At 50.9% G+C, this 25,411-nt stretch overlaps 1 protein-coding gene across 2 annotated transcripts in view; it reads right to left on the bottom strand.

Moving 5' to 3' along the window:
• LGR6 (leucine-rich repeat containing G protein-coupled receptor 6) overlaps window positions 1–25,411 on the bottom strand; it is a 126,931-nt gene that overhangs the window by 89,220 nt on the left and 12,300 nt on the right. The window contains exons 2-4 of one of the 2 annotated variants that reach the window (XM_011931762.1): window positions 17,868–17,938; window positions 6,607–6,678; window positions 4,129–4,200 (exon numbers count right to left, since the gene is read on the bottom strand). In XM_011931762.1, coding sequence (XP_011787152.1) covers window positions 4,129–4,200; window positions 6,607–6,668 — 134 coding nt within the window. In that variant the 5' untranslated portion in view covers window positions 6,669–6,678; window positions 17,868–17,938. The remainder of the gene's footprint in view (window positions 1–4,128; window positions 4,201–6,606; window positions 6,679–17,867; window positions 17,939–25,411) is intronic. The other variant, XM_011931761.1, reaches the window with a different exon arrangement.

Below are 25,411 nucleotides of genomic sequence, written 5' to 3'. Positions count from 1 at the left end.
TTTTTTTTTTTTTTTTTTTTTGAGACGAAGTTTTGCTCTTGTTGCCCAGGCTGGAAGGCTGGAGTGCAATGGCGCAACTCTCAGGGAGGTTGCTCACTGTAACCTCCACCTCCCGGGCTCAAGTGATTCTCCTGCCTCAGCCTCCTAAGTAGCTGGGATTACAGGCATGTGCCACCACACCCTGCTAATTTTGTATTTCTGGTAGAAATGCAGTTTCACCATGTTGGTCAGACTGGTCTTGAACTTCTGACCCCAGGTTATCCACCTGCCTTGATCTCCCAAAGTGTTGGGATTACAAGCATGAGCCACTGCACACAGCCCACAAAATGCTTTTGATTTTAAGTTTCCTTTAAAAAAAAAAAATCATGTAAAGGGGTAATGTCTTGATGTTGTAACAAGGTCCAAGGGTGGCACATCTCACTCATGAGGGTGAACACTGATCATCACGTGTATGAAATACAAAGAATCTGTTTTAAGTTTCCACAGCTAAAAATGTTGGAAATTTTATTCTGACTCCTCCACTTTAAAAGGTGAGGAAACGGAGGCTCAGAGAGAGGAAATCTGAAATCCTCCTTAACACCTGTTCTGGGGTCTGGTGAGGCTCTGAGTCTGACCTCAAGGCTTGTGACTGCACATGAGATCCACTTCCTGTCCTCCAGTCCCTTGAAAGACTGCCTCATGTACAGGGGTGACTCAGAGGGGGCAGCCTTCTCCCCCGAGCCAGGTTGGTGAGGCTCGGACAGAGCCCAGCACTCCCAAATGACCAGCATGTCCCTTCACGGGTCAGCTCAATTCAGTTCATCAACACTAATGGAGCCCAGACTCAGCCAGGCATGGTCACCGCCTAGCCAGGCGGAGAGTAAACACAGTTATTGTCAACTGAAGACAGCTCCATACAGGGTGAAAAGGGCTACACTAGAGGTCAGTTCAGGGAGATTTCCTCCAGGATAGGTCCCAGAGATGCTAACTCCCAACCACTCCTCTATGGCCTGGAGCCAGGGTTTCATGTGGGATGAACCCCAGCTCAGGAAGCAGGAGCTGCCTTCTAAGAGCCTTCATCTTTATCAAGATGGCATGGGCTAAAAATCCACAGTCACAGACTTATAGGGATTTGGGGCTCAATCCAGGAGCAAGGCACCTGGGAAAATCTCCTGCCCAGTCTCTTGAGGGCAGGATGGGAGGCAGGTCCTCAGACTGTTACCCCAGTTTCCCAGATCTGGGCCTGGTGAGAAGCAACTGAGGCCCAGCAGGAATCTTTCTAGATGCCAGGCCATCTTATGTCAGGCCAATCTGGCATAAGGAGAGAGGAGCTTGTCTTCAGAGGTGGGAAGATGACCAAGCCTCAGGCCTCACCCAGCTCCCTAGGAGGGCAGCTCTGGGGAAAGAAACCTGTGATGGAGACAAGACAGGAAACTTTTGAGATAAAGACTGGAGACGTCTGACACACACATGCACACACACATCCCCACACCCTTAGGCCGCAGGTCAAGATGCAGGAGCTCTGGCCAAAGCTGCCCCTATGTAAAAACAGGTAGGACAGGAGCCCCCAGAGGCTCAGGCATTTTCCCACATGCCTAGGGCAGAGGGAACTGTGGCTTCCCTTAGCACAGCTCCAGTGCTGAGCCAGGATGGTGAGACTAGTAATGGTTAAGACTAGCGTCTGGACCTTGCCAGCTCTACAGGACAGAGATAGCAGTGTGAGACTGAAAATTCCCTGCAGGGGCTGACTCTCTTGATCTGAGCCTGGCCAGAGCCTATGGGCTGAAGACTTAGAGAGCTCGCAGAGGAAGAAGAAGATCTTAAGAGTAATATTTCCAGGTTAGGCAGGGATGGGTGGGGGTTGGGGGGGGTGGGAAAGACATGAGAGAGGGCTTCTGTCACAGTCATTTAAGAAAGGATCAGAGAGGGAATCTTCTTTATTTAATCCTTTGCCTCGGGAGAGAAGGACCAAGGCAGAGTGTCCCACAAGGAGAGCCCAGCCTCTGAAATAAGAAGAGGCCACTCAGATAAGGGTCCCAGGCCCAGAGAAGACTGGGGAGCAGCTAAGGTGACCGTCTCCTGGTACAAAAAATAGGTTATCATTATCACGGTGCCACTGCTCTATTTTTCTTGCAGCTCTGAAAAGAAAACAATGGAAGGAACCACAAGGGAAATTGACATCAGACATCAGAGAGTAATTCATGCCTAGGATGCAGGTGGAATCTTCTGCTTTGAAGCATGTAAGAGGATAATTCCCCAAGACCACCCAACCCATCCGTAAGGTAGAGAGGTTCTGTAGGCCAAGGACTGACACAAAGGCTTTGGGGGACCAGGTGATCTTTGAGGATGGGGCAAAATGAGGCTCAATGGCAAAGTGGGGAGTAGACAGCCTGGCTGTCCTCAGCTCCCACTCAACTCCTGCCTACAACCTCCCCCTGCTGCCCTACTCACTGAGCCAAGGGTGCCATTTGCAGAAAGGGGGGCGGGAGGCCTGTGGTTTCTCTGAAGCTTTGATTTATTGCCTAATGCAGGCAAAGAAGAAAGAGGAGGCTCATCTCTAAGCCGAAGTCTTAGGAATGGGACGTGAGTCTCACATCTTCTGAAGGCCCAGTAAACAGAGCCCTGCTCTCTAATCCAGACTGCAGGTCTGAGCCTGTCACTGGGCACAGACACACCACCAAGTAGGCCGCCTGCACTGTGTGTCTGTTTCAGAACACCTCCCCTGCTCCCCAGGGCAGAGATGTTTATGGGGAGAGAGACACAGAGAGGAGACAGGAAGAAGCAGAACTGAGAGGCAGGGAATAGTGGGGCAGGGAGAGAGACAGCAAGTTCTGAGACAGAGAAGGAGAAGGGGGAGACAAGGAGACTGAGGCTGGTGACAACAGGAGAGACCCAAGGACAGAGCAGAGATTAAGGGAAGGATAGAGACCAGAGAGGCTTGGGAGTCAGAGATTCACAGACAGAGGGGCCAGAGACCAACAACACAGGGAAAGGAGAAAGTGCTTAGATGTGGAGTGTTGACCTTGACCAGCTAGAAGCCAGGCGGGGTAGGACCACCACTAACCCATCAGCAACTCTGAGTACATTTTTAAAAGATATCCCTTTCTGGGTGAATACAGCCCCAAGCCAGGGCACAGGACTGGGATTCAGCCCCTTCTCACTTCCTTAACCAGATGGTCTGGTGCAATGAACAACCTGCTCAACTGTACAAAGGAGATCTGCAAGTCAAGTCATGGGTAAGGGAGTAGCAGAGTTGGGAATGACTCACCGCTTTAGGGAAGCCCCAAATGCTCATTCTGTTGCTCCAACATCATTCCCCAGTATCCTCCTTTTCTTCCCAAACCACACCCTGTGGCAAGGCGCCCTCCCTGGGAACCTCTCCTGTCTACCTTCAGTCCCTATGTATCTGCTTCCTCCCAATTCCTCTTACCACACTCATCATAAGAATATGAGGAGGCTTGGGGAGGACAGTCTTAGTTGGAACAAAGTGAGTCATGAGTTGGGATGGGAGGAGATTATGTCTCAGCCTTCCTTTCTCTGAAATGGGCAATCAGTTTGATGGCAAGTGGAAGCCAGGTGAAATAACAAAAGGTCCTCTCCAACTCTCACTTACCTTTTGCTTCAAAGGGAATAGGCAAAGGAGGAGCAAGGAGGAAGCAACCTGAAGACTGGAGGAGGGAATATGTTTACAGCCAGAATGGAAACTCAGTGCTACAGCCACAGAGACTAAGGTTGGGTTGCAAGGAAGAAGAGCCAAAGAAAAGCCACCTGAATTTCCCCTATCCAGAAACAGTCTTATCCCTTTCTTGGGCTAGAGGTCATGGGGAGAGACCTGTGGGTCTGTAACTGAACTCAGCCCCACAAAGACCTATGTCGATGGTCATTATACACTTTATTTTTTTTTAATGTTTCACTTCCTTTTAGTGTGGCTGAATGTAGCAGGTACAGTTAAATGTTTGTTGACAAATCATAAAGTTTGTTACAGACAAGGTGAAGCAAAGAAATGGAAATAACAATTGAAACTGAAAGTGAAGATAAGGAAATAATAAGCAAGGCAGTGTTAAATCAAGACCTGGGTTCTGAAACTTTGATTTGCTCACAATTCTCAGTGCTGCAGCTTTATGTAAAATTAGGTGTACCTATACTTACAGGATTTTCAGGCTGTAGAGACCAGAGAATGCTTGTCCTGGGATGTGTGAGAGATGGTTCCCAGAGAGACGCCTGGAAATCAGAGACAGTGGTCAACGATGTTGGCAGGTAACCCAAGGAGGTGGTGACCTCCATAAGTCAGTGTCTTGGGATAGGGGAAGGGAGGGCAGTGCTAAGAACTACCATTTATTGAGATCTACAATGTGTTTAATACTTCACATGCATTGCCTCAGTTCTCACAATAATCCTGTAAAGTGCCTATTATTTTCCCCAAATTTCAGATGAGCAAACTGAGGCTAGGAGAAGTCAACCACATCCCCTAGGGGTCACAGAACCAGTCCATGGCAGAGCCTGGTGTTCTCACCCAGACCTGACTAACTTCAAGGCTCACGGCCACAGTTTCCCCTCATCCTGTTCTGTACTAACCTGGATTACCCACCACCTGCTCTCAACTGTTGGACTGCATCATACGGTGTCATCAGTGGAGGGATGAGTACCAGGGGGTGTGTCTGTGTCTCTCCAGGCCCTAAACTACACAGCTAACCCTCGCTAATCCAGGAGGGTTAGGAAACGGGGTGTTGTAATTCATCTAAGATTCTGGTCTAATTAAGCATTTCCACGTTTGTCAGGGGCAATCACCAGTTCTAAAAGGAGCAAATGCAATGAAATACGCTCAATGCTGAAACCTGACTGAGCAGAGTTTAATTGTGGATGAAGGCACTGCCTGATCTCCAAAGTCCCCAGGGATATTATTATGTGCATCAGTTGCTACCAAGAGGTTTGTAGATGTGGAGACTATGCTGGCATACCTCAGAAGCTATTTTTAAAACATAATAATAAAAGTCTCTTTATTTGACATTTATTGTTTAAAAAAAAAAAAAAACTCTGTGGAAAGGCATCGTGACATCTGAAGTCTCCTAGCTTGGGTTCTGTAGGTGGGTATTTGCCGTGGAAAGGTCCTTTAGGTGGAGCCTCTAAAATGGGTCCTGACCTCCCACGACGTGAGAGGTCTGCCTGAGCTCCTTGGCCTTTGCTCTTGCTTTGCATTCCTACCTAAGCTAGGTCATCTCCCCGTCAAAAGGCCCCTCCACTGCCTCTTACCCTGTCCATCTCCTTCGAAAACTGGTTTAATCTTCCTCCTCCAGGAAGGCTTTCCTGCCCACCGGCCAGGCTGACCCTGACCACTTCCTTACACAGAATGCCCTGGATGCCTGAGCCAACAGCTGCCACATTCCCCTGCTAACTTGCTGGCCACACTACTCTTCAGCCTCACCTGGACCTGGGGGTGGCAGAAAGGCTTTTATCTTGTTTTCTCCCAGAGCACCTTGAGCTTGCCTGTCTACCAGAGGGGGTTCAAGAGGTACTTGGTCTGGAGACCAAGCCATGACCCTAAGGATCAAAACTCCAACAGGGGCAGGTTGGTTGCATCCTTGGGGAGCACTGTCTAGGGTCAAGGTGGGGAGGTCTGTTAGGGGAGTAGTGGGCCAGGGTAGAGGTGAAATTGTGAATGCTTTCAGGGCCAGGAATTCACAATTTGTGAAGTTTCTTTGTTTATTTATTTAGTTATTTTTAATTCTAAAAGAGTTAGACAAATTCTGAAAGAGCTGTAATACTCAGTTTGAGAAGTTTAAGCGAAATTTCTAGAGCCCCAAGGATCTATGTGGTGTGAAAATAAGAATAAACAGGGCTGGGAGGTGTTGGAAATATAGAGCTAGGATGAAAGGAAGGATTGGGACAGAATGACCGGGCTTCCCAGAGCAGGCAGTCAGTCACTCGAACCCAGGAGATGGTTTACTTATGAGCCCCCCTCACATATAAGGCCAGATTTAAGAATCTCAACCTGAGAGTGACTGCTGTGGGCAAGGATTCACCAGGGAGGACTTTGTTGAGGAAATGGAGCTTTACTGTAAGGGAGGGTCTAAGATGTGGATCCTTTAGGCCATGGGGAACTACAGAAGGCTTTTGAGCTGGTGAGATGCATCCTGAAGGTGTGCAGAGTAATTTAGAATGGAACGAGGGCATCTGTCTGTTTGGAGGCTGGTTCAACCCCCAGGATGTGAGGGGACATCTGGGGCAGTAGCAGTGGGACTAGAGAAACGGGGTGGAGGTGAGAGACATCCCAGAGAAGAACCACCAGGCCTTGGGGAGGGGATGGTAGCTGGACACAGGGGATGACAGCAGGTCAAAGATGACTCCCAGGGAGAAGTGTGACTATTCACATTAGGAGGGAATGCTGCAAAGAGGAACTGGTTTCAAAGAGGAATGAAAGCTAGATCCTAGACTTCCCATGCCATGTGGCCCAGCATGTCAATTCACACCTGGGGCAGGTGTCAGCTAAAGAACACCCTGCTGTCAAGAACAGTCTTAGCTTCCCAAGTCCCTTTCTCCTCTCGCCACCCCACCTCCTGGGGAGCCCTGGTTCCAAGGATGTTAGACACAGCCCACGCTTGCCTCCCACCCTGCAAAGCGTCTACTCACAGCTCCTCCAAGAAGCGCAGGTGGTGGAAGAGGCCAGGCTGAAGCTCTGTGAGGTTGTTCATACTGAGGTCCCTGGTGGAGAGAAAATGGGAAAAGGAGCTGTGAACTCCTCACTTGGGCCATCTGGCACTGTCCAGGTGCCAACCCTTGAAGGACCTCTGAGATTCCCACACTGCCCCCCACCAGGCTATTCTAACTCCAAAGCCAGTCTGGCAACAGCAGCTGCATTCTCTCTCTAAGAGCAAGAACTAAGCTGGGAGTCAGGCCTCCTGAGCCATTTGAGGATTCTCTCTATATGGTCTCCCACTTTCCCCTCTGCCTTTCACCGTTCCTTTGTGAGACTCCCCTGGGACTGGCTGTGATTGGGATTATGCAGGAAACTGGCCTCCCTGCAAAGGGAGGAACTAGAGTAAAAGTCATAGAATTTCAGAGCAGGAAGGGAGGGATCGCCAAATACAAATAATATCTCATCCACTCTTTTTACCGGTGGGGAAACTGAGGCCCAGAGATCACTGCCATTCCAATCTATGGAGCAGGCTCATTCAGTATTCATGAACTGGTAAGATGGTCCCTGGGCTCCCCATGGGGGACCATCCTCTGATTCAGTCCCAGAGCTAGTGGCATTTCACTGCCCTTTGAGGTGCCTATCAGGCTCTACCTGTTTGCTTCCCTTAGTCCAGGGGTCCCCAACCCCGGGGCAGTTGACCGGAACCAGGCTTTGGTCTGTTAGGAACCAGGTGGAACACAGAGAGGGAGGTGAGCTGAGCAGGCGGGGAGCATTCCCACCTGAGCTCCGCCTCCTGTCAGATCAGCCAAGGCAGCATAAGATTCCCATAGGAGCGCAAACCCTACTGTGAACTGCGCATGCGAGGGGTCTAAGTTGTACGCTCCTTATGAGACTCTAACTAATGCCTGATGATCTGAGGTGGAACAGTTGCACCCCAAAACCATCCCCCATACTCCACCCCCATCTGTGGAAAAATTGTCTTCCATGAAACTGGTCCCTGGTGCCAAATAGGTTAGGGACCACTGCCTTAGTCCACCTGGAAGACTTGACCCTTGGCACATCACAGAATTGGCACACCACTAGATTCCCAAGGGGTGTAAGCATCCCAGTCCCTCTGCGGATCCATAGCCTCGATTATCTTAAGCCCATATTATCTGACAGACCCTGTGGGGGGTTTCAGTGTCACTCTCTTCTTAGAGGTCCTGAACACAAAATAATCACAATAATTACCTTGGCATTTACTGGAGGCCTACTCTGTGTCAGACACCAGCTAACCTTTATCCAAACAACCTCCCTCCATTCTCATAATAACCCCAAATTAGCTTCCATCATTATCTCCATTTTACACTGAAGAAAACAAAGAGAAAGGAGCACTGAGCTTTGAAGTCAAAAGGCCTTGAGGTCACATCTCTCCTCTGCAGTTATCTGTCAGATCTTGGGCCCTTGACCGCTGGGCCCCTAGTTGACCTCATCTATAAAAATAGGACAGCACCAAGCTCGTAGGGTGCTTGTAAAGATTAAGTGAGCTAATGTTTACAGACTGCCTAATAAGTAGTACGGACACGGTACATATTTGCTTTTCCCCTCCTACCTTTCCCTCAGTGTCCTGTGGGCAAGTGTCCCAGCACCACAGGCCAGTGGGAGAGGGGCTGGTGCCTTTTCCACAGACCTGTGGGGCTGGGACACTTGCCCACAGGACACTGAGGGAAAGATGGAAGGAGGAAAGTAGTAGAGAGGGGTTGGTACCTTCCTCTATGAGTCCCACCCTGTGTTGGCATCTTCTTCACAGTTTGTGCCTGGGTGAGCAACAGTGTGTGAGACTGTGTGTGTGTGCCTGGCACATTTGGGTTCCATCCTACTTCAAACTCCTAATAGCTGATTCTCATCTCTGCCTGTCCCTTCCCTGAGGGGGTACAGAGGTGGGCCCAGACCAGACACCACAAGGCTGGGCACTGCCCCCAAGCCTTCTTGAGGCTTTCTCCTTTCCCTAGACATGCACTGTCGCCCTCAAACCTCAGTGTCTCCATTTCCCCACAAGAAATGCATATGCTTTCTGTGTGTGCCCAGAAAGGCAGGCTGGGGAACAGCCGGGAGAGCGTGTGCTTGGGAGTCCTGTTCCAATCTATAAAAAGACTGTTTAGTCTCAAATGTTTTATCTTTGATAAAGCCTGGGCTCTGGACTCCATGTCCTCCAAGGAAGGGAGACATTCCGTGCAGGGTAGAACCAAGGAACTGGCATGCTGCACCCAGCACTGCTTCTCATCTACCGTTCCCTCCCTGCTCCCCTATGGAAACAGCAGGGTCACCTCTGGGCTTGCGGGTCTAGAAACAGGGCTCCGCAGAAGCTGCAGCTGGCATGCTGTGGCCACAGTTTAAGGTGGGAGAGAGGCAGAACCGAGAGAGTTTGTTGATGGAATTTTTTTCCAGAGTTTCACTGTTGTCACCTAGGCTGGAGTACAGTGGTGTGATCTTGGCTCACTGCAATCTTCACCTCCTGGGCTCAAGCGATTCTCCTGCCTCAGCCTCCCAAGTAGCAGGATTATGGGCACCTGCCACCATACCTGGCTATTTTTGTATTTTGCTATTTTGTATTTTTGTACAAATGCGGTTCACCATGTTGGCCAGGCTGGTCTCGAACTCCTGACCTCAAGTGATCTGCCTGCCTTGGCCTCCCAAAGTGCTGGGATTACAAGAGTGAGCCACTGCACCCAGCCTGTTGATGGATTTTAAGCCAGGGTTTGGTCCTCAGGATGTTTTCAGGCCCCGCTAGCCTCGGATTGTGGCTGAAATGCGAAGGTGCAGGAGCACACTGGACAGTGTCAGGAGAACGCAGGGCGACGCCCACAGAAGCCCAAGCTGCAGAAGCTAGGCCGGATTGGACTCCTCCCCCTGGTGTCCCACCCCTGGCTCATTCTCAGCAAGGCAGGAGGCTCGAGGTGCCGAAAAAAAAATGATTACCTCTAAATATTTACCCTGTGCATTTCTGGATGTGTCTCGACAGGAACGCAGCGGGAGTTCAAGTAGCACTCAGGGCATGTGACTCAGGCCTCATCACTCAGCTGTCCCTCCAGGGGCCGGCTGCAGAGACTCTGATGTCCTTCCATGGCCCCCACCCCACCCATTCCCTGTGCCCCACCACCCTGACTAGCGGCCTCATTGTTCTCCCCTGTGGAGGAGGGGGCCTGAACCCCCCCACTCCCCCACATCCTGCCCCAAGACAACACAAAGCCCAGCTGCAGCGCTCAGTAAAGGGGCTGGGGTGGGGCAAGGAGGCGAATTTCAACTGTTCAAGGGTGGAGGGAGCCCCATTCAGGGCTAGCTCTCTCACAAAAGGAAAAGGGGTAAGGCTTGTGCCAGGGGAAGGGGAAGGAAGAGGAGCGTGCAGAGCTGGAAGCGGGAGGTGAAGTGGGGATTTCAAGGCCGAGAGCCACCAAGCCAATGCCACGGGCCCTGGGAATGGCTAAGGGCCCTGGCAAGAGGCACCGGGCCCTGCTGTGGGGAGGCTGTGCCTGCACAATGACAGAGAAGGAACTGACACACAGAAACTCCAAACACAGAGGTTGCTCTGTCATGTTGGTGGTTCCTACTGACATATGACTGTCCTGGGAGGTTGGCTGTGCAGCTGGTTTTTTGTGCAACTCAGAGAGCACAGCTCAAACATTCAGGCTATGCCTGGACCCAGGGGAAATAAGAGTACACCTTGATCCTTGGGTGCTTGGGGTTTGGTTGTGGCTACATTCACTGGGCTGCATGAACTTGTAGATATGTACAAGAAGTGGGGGTCATGGGTTGGGATCCCTGGGCTCTTGGATGTACTTGTTTTGAGGATGCTAGGCATGTGTATGTCATGTGTGAGGGCACACATGTGTTTATCTGTACCTATGCATGTACAGCGAGGGGATTGAGATGATGGGTTGTGACTTCATTCTGAAGCCTTCTTCTTGGGAGCCCTTGGGATACCCAGAGGGGCTACGAGTCCTCTCAACTGGACACAGCCATGATGGGGTGGGGATGGGAAATGTCTCAGGGAGAGGCTTGCAGGAGGGGAATGGAGAGGAGAGAAGAGCGGGGCAGTCCTGGGCATGCGAAGTGAAAGTTTCTGGCTGCACATGAGGAAAATGTTCTCAGAGTTTCACCCTATGAGGCAACCAGACCACCCAAGGAAACTGGGTAAGGCAGTGTCACCATGGAGACAGGGAACAGGTTTGATAAGAGGGAGGATGCTGGGGAATGGGTCAGAGAGCAGCTGAAAGGGGCTGGGATCACAGGAGACCCTCCGCTGAGGCAATCTGGCTCATATCCAAAGGCCCGAGGGGATTGGGTTTGTTTGAATTTTTCCTATGGGAGGAAGAAGCAGTGAAAGACAAGCCCCTGGGTCCCCTGGGGTGGACCTGGGGGAACTGTGCCCACCTTCCCTGCTGGAGAAGAGGCCAGAGGGGCAGAAACCCCTTTTCCACTGTCCCACTGTGGACTCAGGTTGCCCATCTCTGCAGCCAGGAAAAAGCCAGTTATTTTATTTATGTATAGATTTAAGGCATATAACTTGATGATCTAATCTCTGTATACATTGTGAGATAATCAGCACAATCAAGCTAATTAAGATAGTCATCACCTCACATAGTGTGTGTGTGTGAATATGTGTGAGCGTGTGTGTGTGTGTGTGTGTGTGTGTGTGTCTAATAGGAGCACTTAAGATCTACTTTCAAGAAAAGGCCAGCTACAGTAGCCAGGAGGCGAGCCCCTGGGGTTGGCTATGCCCCACAGTCCCCTCCTTTGTGAGGTGCTCCCAGCACTGCCTGTCCGCATGGTATTTTGCATAGGATCACTCAACAGTGCTTACTGAGCACTGATCACGCATGTAGGACGGCACCTGCCTTTGTTGTCCCCCCAGCACAACACTCACTAGCTGTGTGACCCTGGTCACATCACTTCCCATCTGTAAGCCTCCATTTTCTCACCTGTGATATTGAAATAATGACACTAGTTACCTCACAAGAATTGTAGTGTGGGCCGGGCACGGTGACTCATGCCTGTAATCCCAACACTTTGGGAGGCTGAGGCGGGTGGACCACCTGAGGTCAGGAGTTCAAGACCAGCCTGGTCAACATGGTGAAATCCCGTCTCTACTAAAAATACAAAAATTAGCCAGGCCTGGTGACAGGCACCTGTAATCCCAGCTACTCAAGAGCCTGAGGCAGGGAGAATCACTTGAACTCAGGAGGTGGAGGTTGCAGTGAGCCGAGATCATGCCACTGCACTCCAGACTGGGCGACAGAGCAAGATTCTGTCTCAAAAAAAAAGGTTGAAAAAGGTTGTAGTGTGAGGTAAATAAGTCAATAAATATAAAACACAGTGCTGGCTGGGTGTGGTGGCTCACACCTGTAATCCCAGCACTTTGAGAGGCCAAGGAGGGTGGATCATCCGAGGTCAGGAGTTCAAGACCAGCCTGGCCAAAATGGCCAAATCCCATCTCTACTTAAAATACAAAAATATAGCCAGGCATGGTGACGGGCACCTGTAATCCCAGCTACCTTGGAAGGCTGAGGCAGGAGAACCACTTGAACCCGGGAGGAGGAGGAGGCTGCAGTGAGTCAAGATCACACCACTGCACCCCAGCCTGGGCAACAAGAAAGAAACTCTGTCTCAAAAATAAATAAATAAATAAAACCCAGTGCTCAATAACTATGCCTTATTATTAATATTCTACTCATCTAACTGAATTATAATTATTACTATAGAATGACACAGATGACTATGTGTTTCTTCAAGGCAAGGACTTAACCTTAGTCATCTGTGTATCCTCCAGTCCTATCAGGGTGCCTGAAATGGGATGCTCAATAAATATCCAAATGAGTGCATTACAGACATAGACAGGTGACGTACCTGTGGCCGAGCCTTTACTCTAGGGCAGTTCTTCCTACTGCCTAGTGTCAATGTCTCCCCCAGCTGCTACAAGGGCCTAACCTCTATAAAGAAACTACCATATGCTTAGTTCCAAGCTGGCACCCAATCAGTGAAGGCTGTCACTCACAATGCTCACTGTTCTCTTAATCAGGCATCCTCTAGAGAAATTAAAGTGAGATCCTCCTCCAAATAATCCCTTGGCTCCTGCAGTGGACCAGCAGCTTTCTCCCGAGCCTTCTCCTCTCAGTCTCTGACTAGTGCTTAACGGGCTGCCCAGACAACCTTCAGCAGCAACCCCTCCCCATGAGGGCCAGGCTGGGCCGGGCACATATCCTGCCATGTCAGGAGGCAGCTCGTGGGTTGGCAAGGAGCAGAACAGGCCACTGTTGAGAGTCCAAAGGTGGGGTTCTCTCCCACTGAAAAGAGCCAGGAGACAGGCTGGCCGCCACGGAGACCATTTGGTGTTCAGAGAACACTTGCTGAATTCTTCTGTCAACAACAGAGGCAGGTGATGGGGCAGAGAGGAAGTAACACAGAATCTGGAATCAGAGGACCTAGTTCCATTAGATGAATGCTAAGCTCCCGGCCAGCCCTGAAGGTCGTGAAGTTGTTTTCCCACAGGCTTCTGTGTGCTGAGCTCAGTGCTGCGTGAGATAGAGACGAAGCCCAGGGCAAGGTCTGGGCCGTCAAGGAGTTGACAGTGTTGCTGGGGAAGGACTGTTTACTCACAAAGGGACGGCAAACCTCCACATGTGTACTCCGCTTTGTTCTGCAGCCACCCTCCCAATTAGGTTCCAGAACATGTGCCCAGACTGGAGAGTACAACAGACACTCAGGAGAGAGGGTGAGCAGGGAAGCTTCCCGGGCAGAATGAGGCGGGGTATGGATGAGACGTGAGCAGCCCACAGAACTGAGTTCAGAGAGGAGAGCACCAGAGAGCACCTCATGTTACTTGTGGGGGCTCCACCGGCATTGCGGATGGGCAGTTCTTCACTGGGCGGGACTCGCTGCAGAGCTTTTCGCTTCCCTGGCCTTGCTCATAAATGTTTGGAGCATCTCCCTATTATTGTGACCATCAAAGACACTGCATGAGCCTGGACAACATTGTGAGACCTTGTCCCTATACAAAATTAAAAACTAGCCAGACACGGTGGCACACACCTAGAGTCCCATTTACTTGGAAGGCTGAGGCAGGAGAATCCTCTGAGCTTGGGAGTTTGAAGCTGCAGTCAGCTAGGGTAGTACCCCTGCACTCCAGGTTGGACAACAGACTCAGACTTTCTGTCTTAAAAGAGAATTTTAAATGAAGAAAAACACCCCGTGCATTTCCAAACACCCCCTGAATAACAGGCACTTTCCTCTACCTACACTCCTTTAATTTGCTAGTGCAGGAACAGACTCAGAGGAACAGAGTTACCTAAGGACACGCGACAAGTTCATGGCAGAGTGGGTGTTACAAGTAGGTCTCCCAAAACCCTGGGGGATGCTCTTTCCACCCCACTAGATTGATCTTGGTTTCTAGTACAGCCTCCCCACTTTAGATGACACCTTCTTATCAGAGATGACTTGAATACTAGCTATCATCTTTGAGATTCCAAACACACAAGATGGCACAAAGTTCTCTCAGATTTTTTGCAATTTTCACAAATATCCAAACAAGGGAGTGTACTCCCATCAGGAAAATGTGTGTCTATCTTCACACACACATAAGAGCACAACCTGTTCTCTCTGGCTTTGCACAAAGTCCTGCGTGAGAACAATGCTGTATTTTTAAATAAAAGGGCCATTGCTTTATTTTGTCCTTTCTTGGCTCCCTTATTGGTAAAAGGAATGTCTCCCAGACTGCCTGGAGTGGCAGGAGGGCCTGTGATGGAGAGGACGGATGTGGGGGAAGATAGGAAAAGAGAAGCTGGAGGGGTGCCTGGAGTGGGGGGTTATTTATGAGGGGAGAGAGAGTCCCTGGCAGTTGCTAAGCAAAGGCAAAACTTGTGCAGGTCAGACTGAGCCAGGGAGATGCTGGGCACCCACAGTGTTGCCAGAAGGTGACCCAATTAATTCAGGTGGAGCTGGGAGGGATAAAGGCAGGGGAAGACATTCCTAAAAGTCAGGTGAGAGGAACGAAAAGGTGGGTTTTTTTTGTTAGTTTTGTTTTGTTTGCCCTGAGTTAAAAGACCATGGAAGTCAGAAGTCAGAGACTGTCCACTACATCGTGATGTTTCATTGATGTGATGTGGGTCTCCTAAAACCCTGATGGTAGAGAAAGAAGGGGACGAGACCCAGAAGAGGTTCCTCTCTCTCAAAAATGCTAGATTTGGGAAATCATGGTTTGGCACCACCATAGGAACCAACTTCAGGTTAAATCGTATTGTTCCGACCTCTTCTTACTGAAAGGGATTAATCTGACAGCAATAGCATGCCAAGGGCGTGGACCCCTGGGCAGAGCAAGGAGATGGAGACAGTTCTGGGGCCAGTCCCCACCCTCAGCACTGCAGGGGAATCCTCTTGGGAGGGTTAGGCCCATCCCAGACTGAGGGGACATCTCTGGCTCTCCCCGGCACAGCTGCTAAACTGGAGTGGCCCACACAAGTTCCTGAATCCCAGTCAGAAGTGTTACAGCAGGTCAGGTGCAAAGGGCCACTCCTGCCCCCATGCAATTAGCTGTGGCTGTCAGAGAGCCTGGGGAGGTGTTCCCCTGCCTATGCACAGAGCCAGGAGAAGCTTCTCAAGAGCAAAGCATAGCACAGGGATTGCATAATGCATGTGTGTGCTTCTCCTTCAGTGGCCCCTTCCTCCTTGCCAAGCCATGCCACCCACAGGCAGAGAAGTTAAAGGGACCCAGGCTTCCCAGGCCCAGCCGGGGCCACAGTGTGAACTGAGAACAGCCCAGGAGCATGACAGGGCAAAGCCTCTGGAGACCAATGAAGATATGGGGGACTGTTTCTGGGCCCCCTCTCCTCTCTGCCGCCTCTCTGAGAGACAATGCGAGACCTATACTGTCCAGCGCAGTGGCCGCTAGTCACTTGTGACTATATTTAAATTCATTAAAATTAAATTTAAAATGCAGTTTCTTAGCTGCACTAGCCACATTTCAAGGCTCAATGGCCACACAAAGCTAGTGGCTCCAGTATTGCACAGCACGGTTCTAGATCACATCCATCATCGCAGAGCATTCTATTGGGCAGCAATGGTACAGCCTCTGTTGTCAGACTGACCTGTGCTTGATTTCTAGCTCTGCCACTTACTGGCTATATGATTTTGGACAATTATTTCACCTCTCTCTGTCTTAATTTCCTCCCTGGTAAAGTGCTTAGGCAGTGCCTAGCACATGGTAAGTAACCAACAAACGTTACCTTTGAGCATCACCACTCGACTCGACCACTTACTGAAGCCCAGTTCAAGTACCTCCTCCTGCAAGAAGTCTCCAACCTTTAACCATTCACTTAGTCATGCAGCCTTTTGTCCATTCAACATTTATCGAGCACCCTAATATACATCAGGCACTATGCTAGGTGATGAAGCGGCAAAATCCAATCACAGATGCTCCCTCTCCTCAAAAAGTCAACTTAAGTGGCGACAATGACAACAAACAGAGTGGACAATTACAAGCCTGAGTGACAAGTGCTGGGATTGGGACATACGTGTCACAGGGCTTCCTCAGACTAATCCCTTTGGCCTTTTGACTCTGATCTCTGCAGGTTTAGTCACAAAGTGAGGCCACACGATCCTGTCCTCAATTACAAACTCCTAATCTCAGGTTGCTCATTCATGTGGCTGGTCTCCCCAGACAGGCCCCAGACATGGCTCCCAGTTGTCTGTCCTTGTCACATACACACACAGCTTCAAGGCCCATTTTCTACAGCTTCCGAGGAGTGGGCACCCCACCTGCGGGCCCTGGACAAGGGATTTAAGAGGGAAGGAAGACAGATTCTGAGGCAGGAGGGAAATTGAATGGATCCAGCACATGCAAACGGCAGTGGCTGTGCATTAGAGGACTTGCCCGCTCTATCCTGCTAAGCCTGGTCTCCCTGGCTCACCAGCGTCTCTTCTAGCCCTCATTCTGATCTCCAGCTCCGTCTAGGAGGGCCCTGTTTCTGTGTGTGGAGGCATGTGGGTGTGAATTCTGTCTACCCTATCAGACTGGAAGCCCCTTAGAGAGAAGGACTGAGACATCCCATTAGATCAGACCTCTCCATGGGTAAAAACTGCACTTCCCTCCTCGGATGGAAATCTCTAAGCTCCCAGCCAGGGCCCCCAGGAGAGGAACTGGGTGGAGCTGGTGCAGGTGGGAAGAACTAGGGCTGCACAAGGATTGGGGAGGTGAAGTCAGACCACATCTCTGAGCCTTGTTTGTTTAGCTGAAGCTCCTTGTCCTGCTGCCTTTATTTCGTGGATAAATAGGCAGGGTGTGTCTGGGGGTGGAAAACTGGAGAAAGCCCTCTCTATTCAGAGTCCCACCGTCACTACCCCCATCACCTTCACTAGCCCCATCCCAGATGGAAGCTTTTCTTTTACATCAGAGCACCCTCCTTCCCAACCCAGCAACTCAACTCACCAACACACACACACACACACACACACACACACACACGCACAGCCGGAGGTGCACCCAAACACCATCTACCCCTACCCTAGCCAGAGGGTTTTCTAAATTGGACGGGATCCCAGACTCTATTTGAATCTAGGGGAAAAGAGCAGAAGATAAAGTTCAAAGCATATAATAAAAAGAGCTACGTTTGCTGGATCACACACTGTGCTAAAGACTTCATTGACCCATTTTACAGATGAGGTTCTGCAAAATTAAGGTGTCTCGCCACCTCTCCGCCTCTCCAAACCCCCACTCCACGTCTCTGCATTTTATAGAGCTCTTGGACATTCTTGGTTTCATTTAATTTTATCCTTTTTAACAGGTCAGGGAGCGAAGCATTATTTATTCCCATTCCAAATGAAGAAACGGAGATTCGGAAATATCAAGTTACTTCCCGCTGTGTCACAAAGTTAAGTAGTGGCAGGGCGAACCCACACCAGGTGGTTCAGTGGAGCCCCTAGCTCCACGCACGTACCCGGGAGCGAAGCGGCGGCCCCAGGAGGGGGGACAAACCTCGGGCGCGCGCCCCTGCCCACCCCAGCCCGCCTGGCCGCGCCCCTGCCCGCCGTTGCCAGCGTCGCCCGCCCCATGGCTGAAAGGGTCCGGAAGTGGGGAGGCGGCCTCAGCTCCCGGAACAATGGAGGGGGATTAGGGCCGGCCCGGCTAGCGCCCCACCCGTCGCGTCGGCCTCTGGGTCCTGCTCCCCAGGGCTGCGAAGGACCTGTGGAACTTTCCGGAGCTCCGCACTCCTCCCTCCAAGCCCACCTGGGCGCACCGCGCCCTGCACTCCCGGCCCAGGGGAGGTTCTGTCCCGCCCGCGTTAAGCGGCCCTCTCCCTCTGAGACCATCCGGCCTCTGGGGCCTCGAATGCCAGTTCCGCGGTCCGGTGCCCGCCACCCTCCGCACTGATCCTCTCTCGTTCTGCCGCTTCTCTCCTATGCCCTTCCCTCTGGATAGCGCCCCACCCATCTACCCTCTTCCCTAACTCCCGAACTATTTGGTTCCTCAGAGCTATGGAAAGACTAGATCCAAGATCTGGATCTAAAATCCCTGTCCAGCAAGAAGTTCTTCCTGATACCTAGCCTCACTCCCTCATGCTGCAGTTGAACTAAGTAAGAGTTCTCCGCCTGCCCTTATGGTGTAGTCCTCAGTGGCTCTGGGGTCAGACTGCCAGAGTTTGTATCTTGGCCCTAACACTTAGCAGTTGTTTGATATTGGATTAGTTCCTTTACTCTCTGTGCCTCAGTTTCTGCATCTATAAAATAGTATCTAATATGTTGTGAGCTTTAAATGGGAGAACCCACGGGTGTAGCATGAATGTCAGTGGAAGTCCCTCTCCTCACCGGCATGCAACCCACAGAGCCCCTCCTGGTGGAGAAGCAGCACCATAAAGTTAGGGAAGATGGGCTGGGGAGGCTGGGGATAAAGGAGGGCGTTCTGGGTCAGCCCTGCCCTTAGGAGGCAGCAGCTGCCGCTTCTCTCTGGTGCCTCCAAGTGAGTGCCACCTGCCTCGCCCCTGATCTTCTCATCCTTTGATCTTCTGATCTCTGGCCAGGGTCTCCCAGCCAAAGGCATTCCTGTCTCCCTTGCCTTCTCCAAGGAAAGGCAAAGGGCTGGGCTCCCTCCCTTTGCCCCAAGCTCCTTCCTCCCTCCCCTGTGTTATGTGTGTAACTAAGACTACCAGTCAGGCCCTGAGACGAAGTAACAGCCAGGACCCCTAAGGTGGCAGTGTCTAGGGGGAGGAGAGGACATGGGGAAGTGTTGGACATCGGGGCTGTTACTGGGCATGGTGCCCTGGGCTGGACCAGACACTGTTGGAAAGGTGCCTTCAGCCCAAGTTCCTTATTGCCAGAGCCGGTTTATGCAGAGTCCTGGATGAGCACTGGAGAAAGTGTGTGTGCCCCTGTGAACAGTGTGTGTTCCCTGCCCTCAGGAAACTTCGGTCTGAGGAGAGATTCAGAACCACAGATACTGCTGGACAGAGCCTTGTACATTAGTGCTGGAGGAATCTCAAGTACCTGTGGGTCAGGGAGGGCTTCCTGGAGGAAGCTTGGCCTGAGCTGGCCAAGAAGGACATGATTTGCCATTAGAAAAGTGGCCTGCCTCAGAGCTTTGCAAAGCAGGGAAATGAGCTGGGGGTGTTAGCATGGGAATGAGGGAAAGTGTGGTGGATGAATGGTGGCCCCCCTAAAGGTGTGTCTACCTCCTATCCCTGGAATCTGTGAATATGATCTTACTTAGAAAAAGGGCCATTGCAGATGTAGCTAAGAAAGAGATCTTGAGATGAGGAGATTCCCCTGGATTATCTGAGTGGGCTCTAAATCCAATGTCAATTGTCCTTGTGTAGACACACAGAGCTCACATACGGAGAAGGTGAGGTGAAGACAGAGGCAGAGATTGGAGTGATGTGGTAACCACCAGAAGCTGGAAGAGGCACGCAGTGGGTTCTCCCCTAGAGCCATTGACAGGAATGTGTCCCTGCTGACATCTCGATCTTGGGTTTCTGGCCTTCAGAACTGTGAAAGAATAAACTTAGGCCACCCAGTTTGCGGTACTTTGTTACGGCAGCCACTGGAAACTAACCCAGGTAAGTGGGGAGCAGTCAGCAGAGCCCCTCTTTCCACTGTGGCTTCCTCCTGCCCCTCCCTCTGCTCGCCCTCCATCACTGGCCCAAGCCAATGACCCATCCCACACTTCTTCACCTAGGAAAGTCATTCTCACCCCCTTGAGACTCCCTCGGATCTACTCTGATCAGCAATTCCATTCCTGGGGACTTAACCAACAGAAACACATCCCTATGCTCACTAGACAACCGTACAAAACTGCTCGTAGCACAGCTATCCACGGTACTCCCAACTGGAACATTTCCGGTTGCTCATCACCAGTGGAATGGGTAAACTCGGTTGTATTAACCCATAGTGAGTACCATGCCACAATGAGGATGAACAAACCATGACCACCAGCAACAACATGGGTGAATCCTTAAACATGGTGAGGGAAAGAAGCCAGATGCAAAATAATGCCCCATTTATAATAGGGTTCAAAACACAGGCACAGCCTACCTATGTTGTTAGAAATCATGATCATCGCTGTATTTGTGGGGGAGGGTAGTGACCAGCAGAGGGCATGGGGGTGGAGTGCTTCTGGAAAGCTGATGACATTCTCTTTCTTGGTCCAGGTGCTAGTTACACAAGTGTATTTGCTTATGGAAATATATCAAGCTATACACTTATGATATGTACTCTTTTCTATTATGTATATTATATTTAGTTTAAAAAAACAAACACTGGGCCGGGCACAGTGGTTCACGCCTGTAATCCCAGCACTTTGGGAGGCGAAGGCAGGCGGATCACTGGAGGCTAAGAGTTTGAGATTAGCCTGGCCAACATGGTAAAACCCCATCTCTACAAAAATATAAAAATTAGCCGGGTGTGGTGGCACATGCCTGTAATCCCAGCTACTTGGGAGGCTCAGTAAGGAGAATTTCTTGAACCTGGGAGGCTGGGAGACAGAGGTTGCAGTGAACCAAGATCACACCACTGCACTCCAGCCTGGGTAACAGAGTGAGACTCTCTCAAAAAAACAAACTCTGGAAGTCTTCCATGAACCTCAGGCTTTCTGAGGGCTCCCCTCTAGGTTCCCATGGAATCCTGTGAGTTATTCTCAGCTTTTATGTCATTAAATTGAAATTGGATGTTTACTTCTGTATATGGTTTCATCGTACTCATCTGCGTATCCTCAGCACTTTCCCCAGGCTCTGACACATAGTAGATGCTCAATAAACACGAGATTTGCTGGCATGGCCATGGGCTTTGGTGTTCCCAGACTTCCTTCCCAGGGTTTCCCTGCCATTGGCCCCAGCTCCCTGGATCTTCACAGGATTCCACAATGAGACACATTCCTTTCCACTGCTGCCCCATCCTACCTGCCTTCTAAGTGCCCCCACGACCAGCCTATGCTTGTCTCCTGCCTCACGCGTAATGCACAGGATGGTAATTTTCTGACCCAATCGTAAACTCTCTCAATGCAAAATTCAGGTCTTACTTACCTTGGATCTTCAGAGCCTAGGCAAGTGTCAGGCACGCTGTGGAGATTCAGGAACCCACAGCCTCAAATCTCTAGAGTCCTCTATCCAAGCCTAGGGGTAGGCACATACCTTTGTTCGTCCTAGCTTGTTTGGAATTCGATGGAAATTTTCAAAAGAAGTTTTCTTTAAAAAAAAATTAAGAGAATGAATAGGAAAGGCAAAAGCTTCTAAGTGGAAGGGTTTATAGAACAGATGTCTCACTCTAATGAAACCCAAGCCTGGCCACGAGCTGGCTGGCTGGCAGCTTAAGAGGCTTCCCAGCGCGACTCCATCCTCACCGCAGCCGTCTGGGTTGGAAGCCACACCTCGGGCTCCTGCCTGCGGTGGAGCCAGGTTAGTGCTACTACCAGGTCTGAAGAGGGCTTCCCTCTCTGCCTCTCTCTCAGATAAGTCCATCTGCTCCAGCCTAGGGGTTTTGTTTTTCTGCTCTGTACCTCCCAGCCTCTGGCCAGGCATTTGTTCATTCATTCACTCACTCATTCATCTCTTCACTCATTCCACCAATATTTTTGAGCACCCATGTGCAGAGGGTTTGGGCCAGCACTGAGGATACCAGGAGAGCAATGGTGGCCAGGCCCCTGCTATCTTGGGGAGCCTAGCCTGGTTTGAGAAACAACAAGTAACCAGGAATTAGAACCCAGGGGAATGAGCCTTGGGGCAGGGCAGGCACACAGAGGGGAGGCTTCCCCCAGAGTTGAGGGATTAGGGAAGGTTTCTAGAGGAAGAGACATCTCAGCCAGCCCCTTACATCCTAAATGAAACTGATGCTTCCTTGCCTCTTCCAAACACTCCCCACCAGAGCTGCAGGCTTCTGGTCTGAACCCATTTCTTCACCATATCCTTGCAGTAAATCAACCGTGATGTCCAAAGGGCTATTTCTTATAGACCTGGATGTAAACCAATGGTGCATCACCTAAGTGGAAACTAGGTAAAAGCAGTTCTGTAGGAGATGGAGTAGAGAGTGACCGTCCAGCAGCTCTGCTGATGATCTGACTTATTCCATGAATAAGCTTGAGGCGGTGCTTGGCAAACCCTAAAATGCAGATACTGGCTCAGTAGGTTAGGGGTGAGGCCTGAGCTTCTGCATTCCTCACATGCTTCCAGATGATGCTGATGCTATGCTGCTGGGCTGTGAACCATACTTTGAGTGAAAGGCTTTAGGATATCCAGGAGAATCCATAGAAGAAACCTCCTTTAAGCAATCTTTTATAAATATGTTTTAAATCACTTTTTTTTTTTTTACTAAGCATTGACCAGGCTGACTCATAGAAATACCCCACTGTGGCCTGGTGTCTGGCCAAGGGGCCAACCAGAGGACAAAATCTGCTCCTGCCCCTCTCATCAACTCTACCCGCTCCCTACATGGCAGGGCTACTGGGGCAAGGGGCACCCTTTTCTATTTTTCACAAAGATGTTGCCTGGACTAGCTGCAGCCCAGAGCACTATGGGGCGGGCAGGCTGAGTGGGCGTGTGGATTTCTGAGGAGGAGCAGGCAGAGGCCTCTGACCTCCTCGGCAGGAGGCAGTCCCTCCAGGATCCCTGGGGATAGCGGGTGTGGCATCTCCAAGGTTGCCTTTATAGGCCAAGATTACTTCCTCATAGAGAAAGTGAAATGAAACCCAGGTCACCCCACTGTCGCCTATAGGGCTAACAAAGAAGGGGTTAGCTTTGGGCTGTCTCCCCTCTGGCCAAAATAAGAGGGAGACTCGGGGGTATTATAGTAGGAAGGTGGAGGAACTCTGGGAAGAACTTCCCGGTGATCACATTCCCAGGGGGATCGAACACTAAGCAAATGGTGGGGTGTAATGACTTGATCTGCCCATCAGGAGGTCTCAGCCCACGTTAGGGGTAAGGGGCTGGAGTAAGGTGTCAGAAGGGTTCCCCAGGCCAAGTTTCTGAGCTTCCAAGCCTTCCCCTCTTACTACACACTCTACCTCTATGGCTCTAGGGCCATTCGTCCATCAGCACTGGGCATGCCAGGGTTCCAGAGGTTAGCCCAGGTATTTCCTGACCCCAAACACCACCCCCAGCAGGTCCCCTGGGCCCCGCAACATGGTGCCTTTGCACCCCCATGCCAGTCTAGACAGTGAAGCTAATACTTTCTGGCAGGTGGAGGCAGGGCAGGCAGAGGGAGAGGTGGCACCCTGGGCTTCTGCATTCAGAGTAGGGGAGTGGGTAACGAGGCGAGGGCTGGCGTGGCGTCGGCTGGTGGGGGGTGGGCATTCCTCTTTCCGCTGGCTGCACATAGTTAATGGGAGGCCTTGTTCTGGCTGGGCACACAGCCCTCGAGGTGCTGATGATGGCCATGTCCTGTTCCGGCCCCTGGGATCTCAAGTCTCACGGAGTCAACACTGCAAATCTCAGGGGACCCTGGCACCTCCCTCACATCACAGTCTCCTCATCATCGGCTCACTCATGCCCCCCCCTTTCTTTCTCTCTCTCTCTCTCTCCTCCTCCTACTTCTCCTCTCTCTCTCCCCTCTCTGCATCTTTATTTATACACCATCATTTGTCTCTATAATACCCTGGGGTCAGGAACTCTCACCCCACAGGAAACAGACTCAAAGGCATCAGAGGACCTGTCCAAAGGCACTCAGCATGTTGGCGGCAAAGACAGGGTCCTAGCCCGGGGTCTCCTGATCCCACTTCCACCGGAGAACAAACCTAAAGCTCCAGCTGCTGGGGTCAGGAGGGCTGCAGACGAAACTGGAGGAGGGAAGCTTTGGAAGCACCCCCTTCCTCCAGAGGACTCACACAGCTCCTCACTCCACAGGACAGAGAAACACTGCAGCAGGAGGGTGGGAGACTGTAGGGAGGGGCTGAGCCAGCAGGGCTCTGCAGGTCAGTGGTAGGATTTCCCGAGTCCAGGCGCTCACTCAGGCGTTACTAAGAATTTATCTCCACAGCTGGACCAGGGACTCTGTTTGCTGTAGTGAAAGTTAGTGTCAGCGCCTAGCACGGCTGTGCCTACTACTAAGTGTATGCTTAATACATATTCATAGGTTGAATAAATGAAAAATAATAGCTAACATCCATTGAATGGTTACCATGTGCCAGACGCCGTTCTAGGCACTTTGCATACATTAACTCATTTAACAAGGGCATCATTGTCATTCCTCTGTTACAGGTGAGGAAACTAAGGCACAAAGAGGGTAAATCTTTCCCCAAGGATTGGTAAAAGGCAGAGCCAGAATCTGAACTCAGGTGGAGTGCCTCTGGGGTTTGTGCACTTACCCACTCTGCTAGATTTATAAGAAACTGGGAAGGAGGCCGACACACACAGGATCTGACATCTGTGGGATGGGCCCTCTGCCTTCTGTTTCAAGCAGAATCCCTGCCCACTAGAGACTGACAACTGCCTCATTCCCAGAATCACTGAGACTCTGGTGTGCCCCCTGTGCCCACTCCAGCACAATGCACCCCATAGACCCTGGCCCCTGCAGATGCCACGCTCAGGCCAAGAAGCACCTCCAACCCAAGGATGCTCAGTCTCCTCTCTAGTCCTGGGGCTGCCTCCTGCACATCTGGGCAAAGGCTGCCTTGTCTCCCCTGTGGCATCCCTGAGAAAAAGACCCCTTCCTCTCATCCCCTCCTGCCCTAGCCTCTAGGTTAAGGGGAGAAAGGGCTACATAATTTGCAGGACAGGCCGGGCACAGTGGCTCACACCTGTAATCCCAGGACTTTGGGAGGCCAAGGCGGGTGGATCACCTGAGGTCACAAGTTCAAGACCAGCCTGGCCAACATGGCGAATCCCTGTCTCTACTAAAAATACAAAAATTAGCCGGACGTGGTGGCAGGAGCCTATAATCCCAGCTACTTGAGAGGCTGAGGCAGAAGAATCGCTTAAACCCAGGAGGCGGAGGTTGCAGTGAGCCAAGATAGCGACATTGCACTCCAGCCTGGGTGACAGAGCGAGACTCTGTCTCAATAAATAATAAATAAATAAATAAATAAATAAATAAATAAAATAATTTGCAGGACCCAGTGCAAAATAAAATGTAGGGCCCCTTGTGAAAAAAAATTATTAAAAATTTTACGGCTGGGAGCAGTGGCTCAAGCCTGTAATCCCAGCACTTTGGGAGGCCGAGACAGGTGGATCACGAGGTTAGGAGATCGAGACCATCCTGGCTAACATGGTGAAACCCCGTCTCTACTAAAAAATACAAAAAAACTAGCTGGGTGAGGTGGCAGGCGCCTGTAGTCCCAGCTACTCGGGAGGCTGA

This window comes from Colobus angolensis, unplaced genomic scaffold, assembly GCF_000951035.1.
Source record: "Colobus angolensis palliatus isolate OR3802 unplaced genomic scaffold, Cang.pa_1.0 Scaffold91, whole genome shotgun sequence".
In the NCBI taxonomy this organism is placed as follows: Eukaryota; Metazoa; Chordata; class Mammalia; order Primates; family Cercopithecidae; genus Colobus; species Colobus angolensis.
This window is presented reverse-complemented; position numbering and strand designations above follow the sequence as displayed.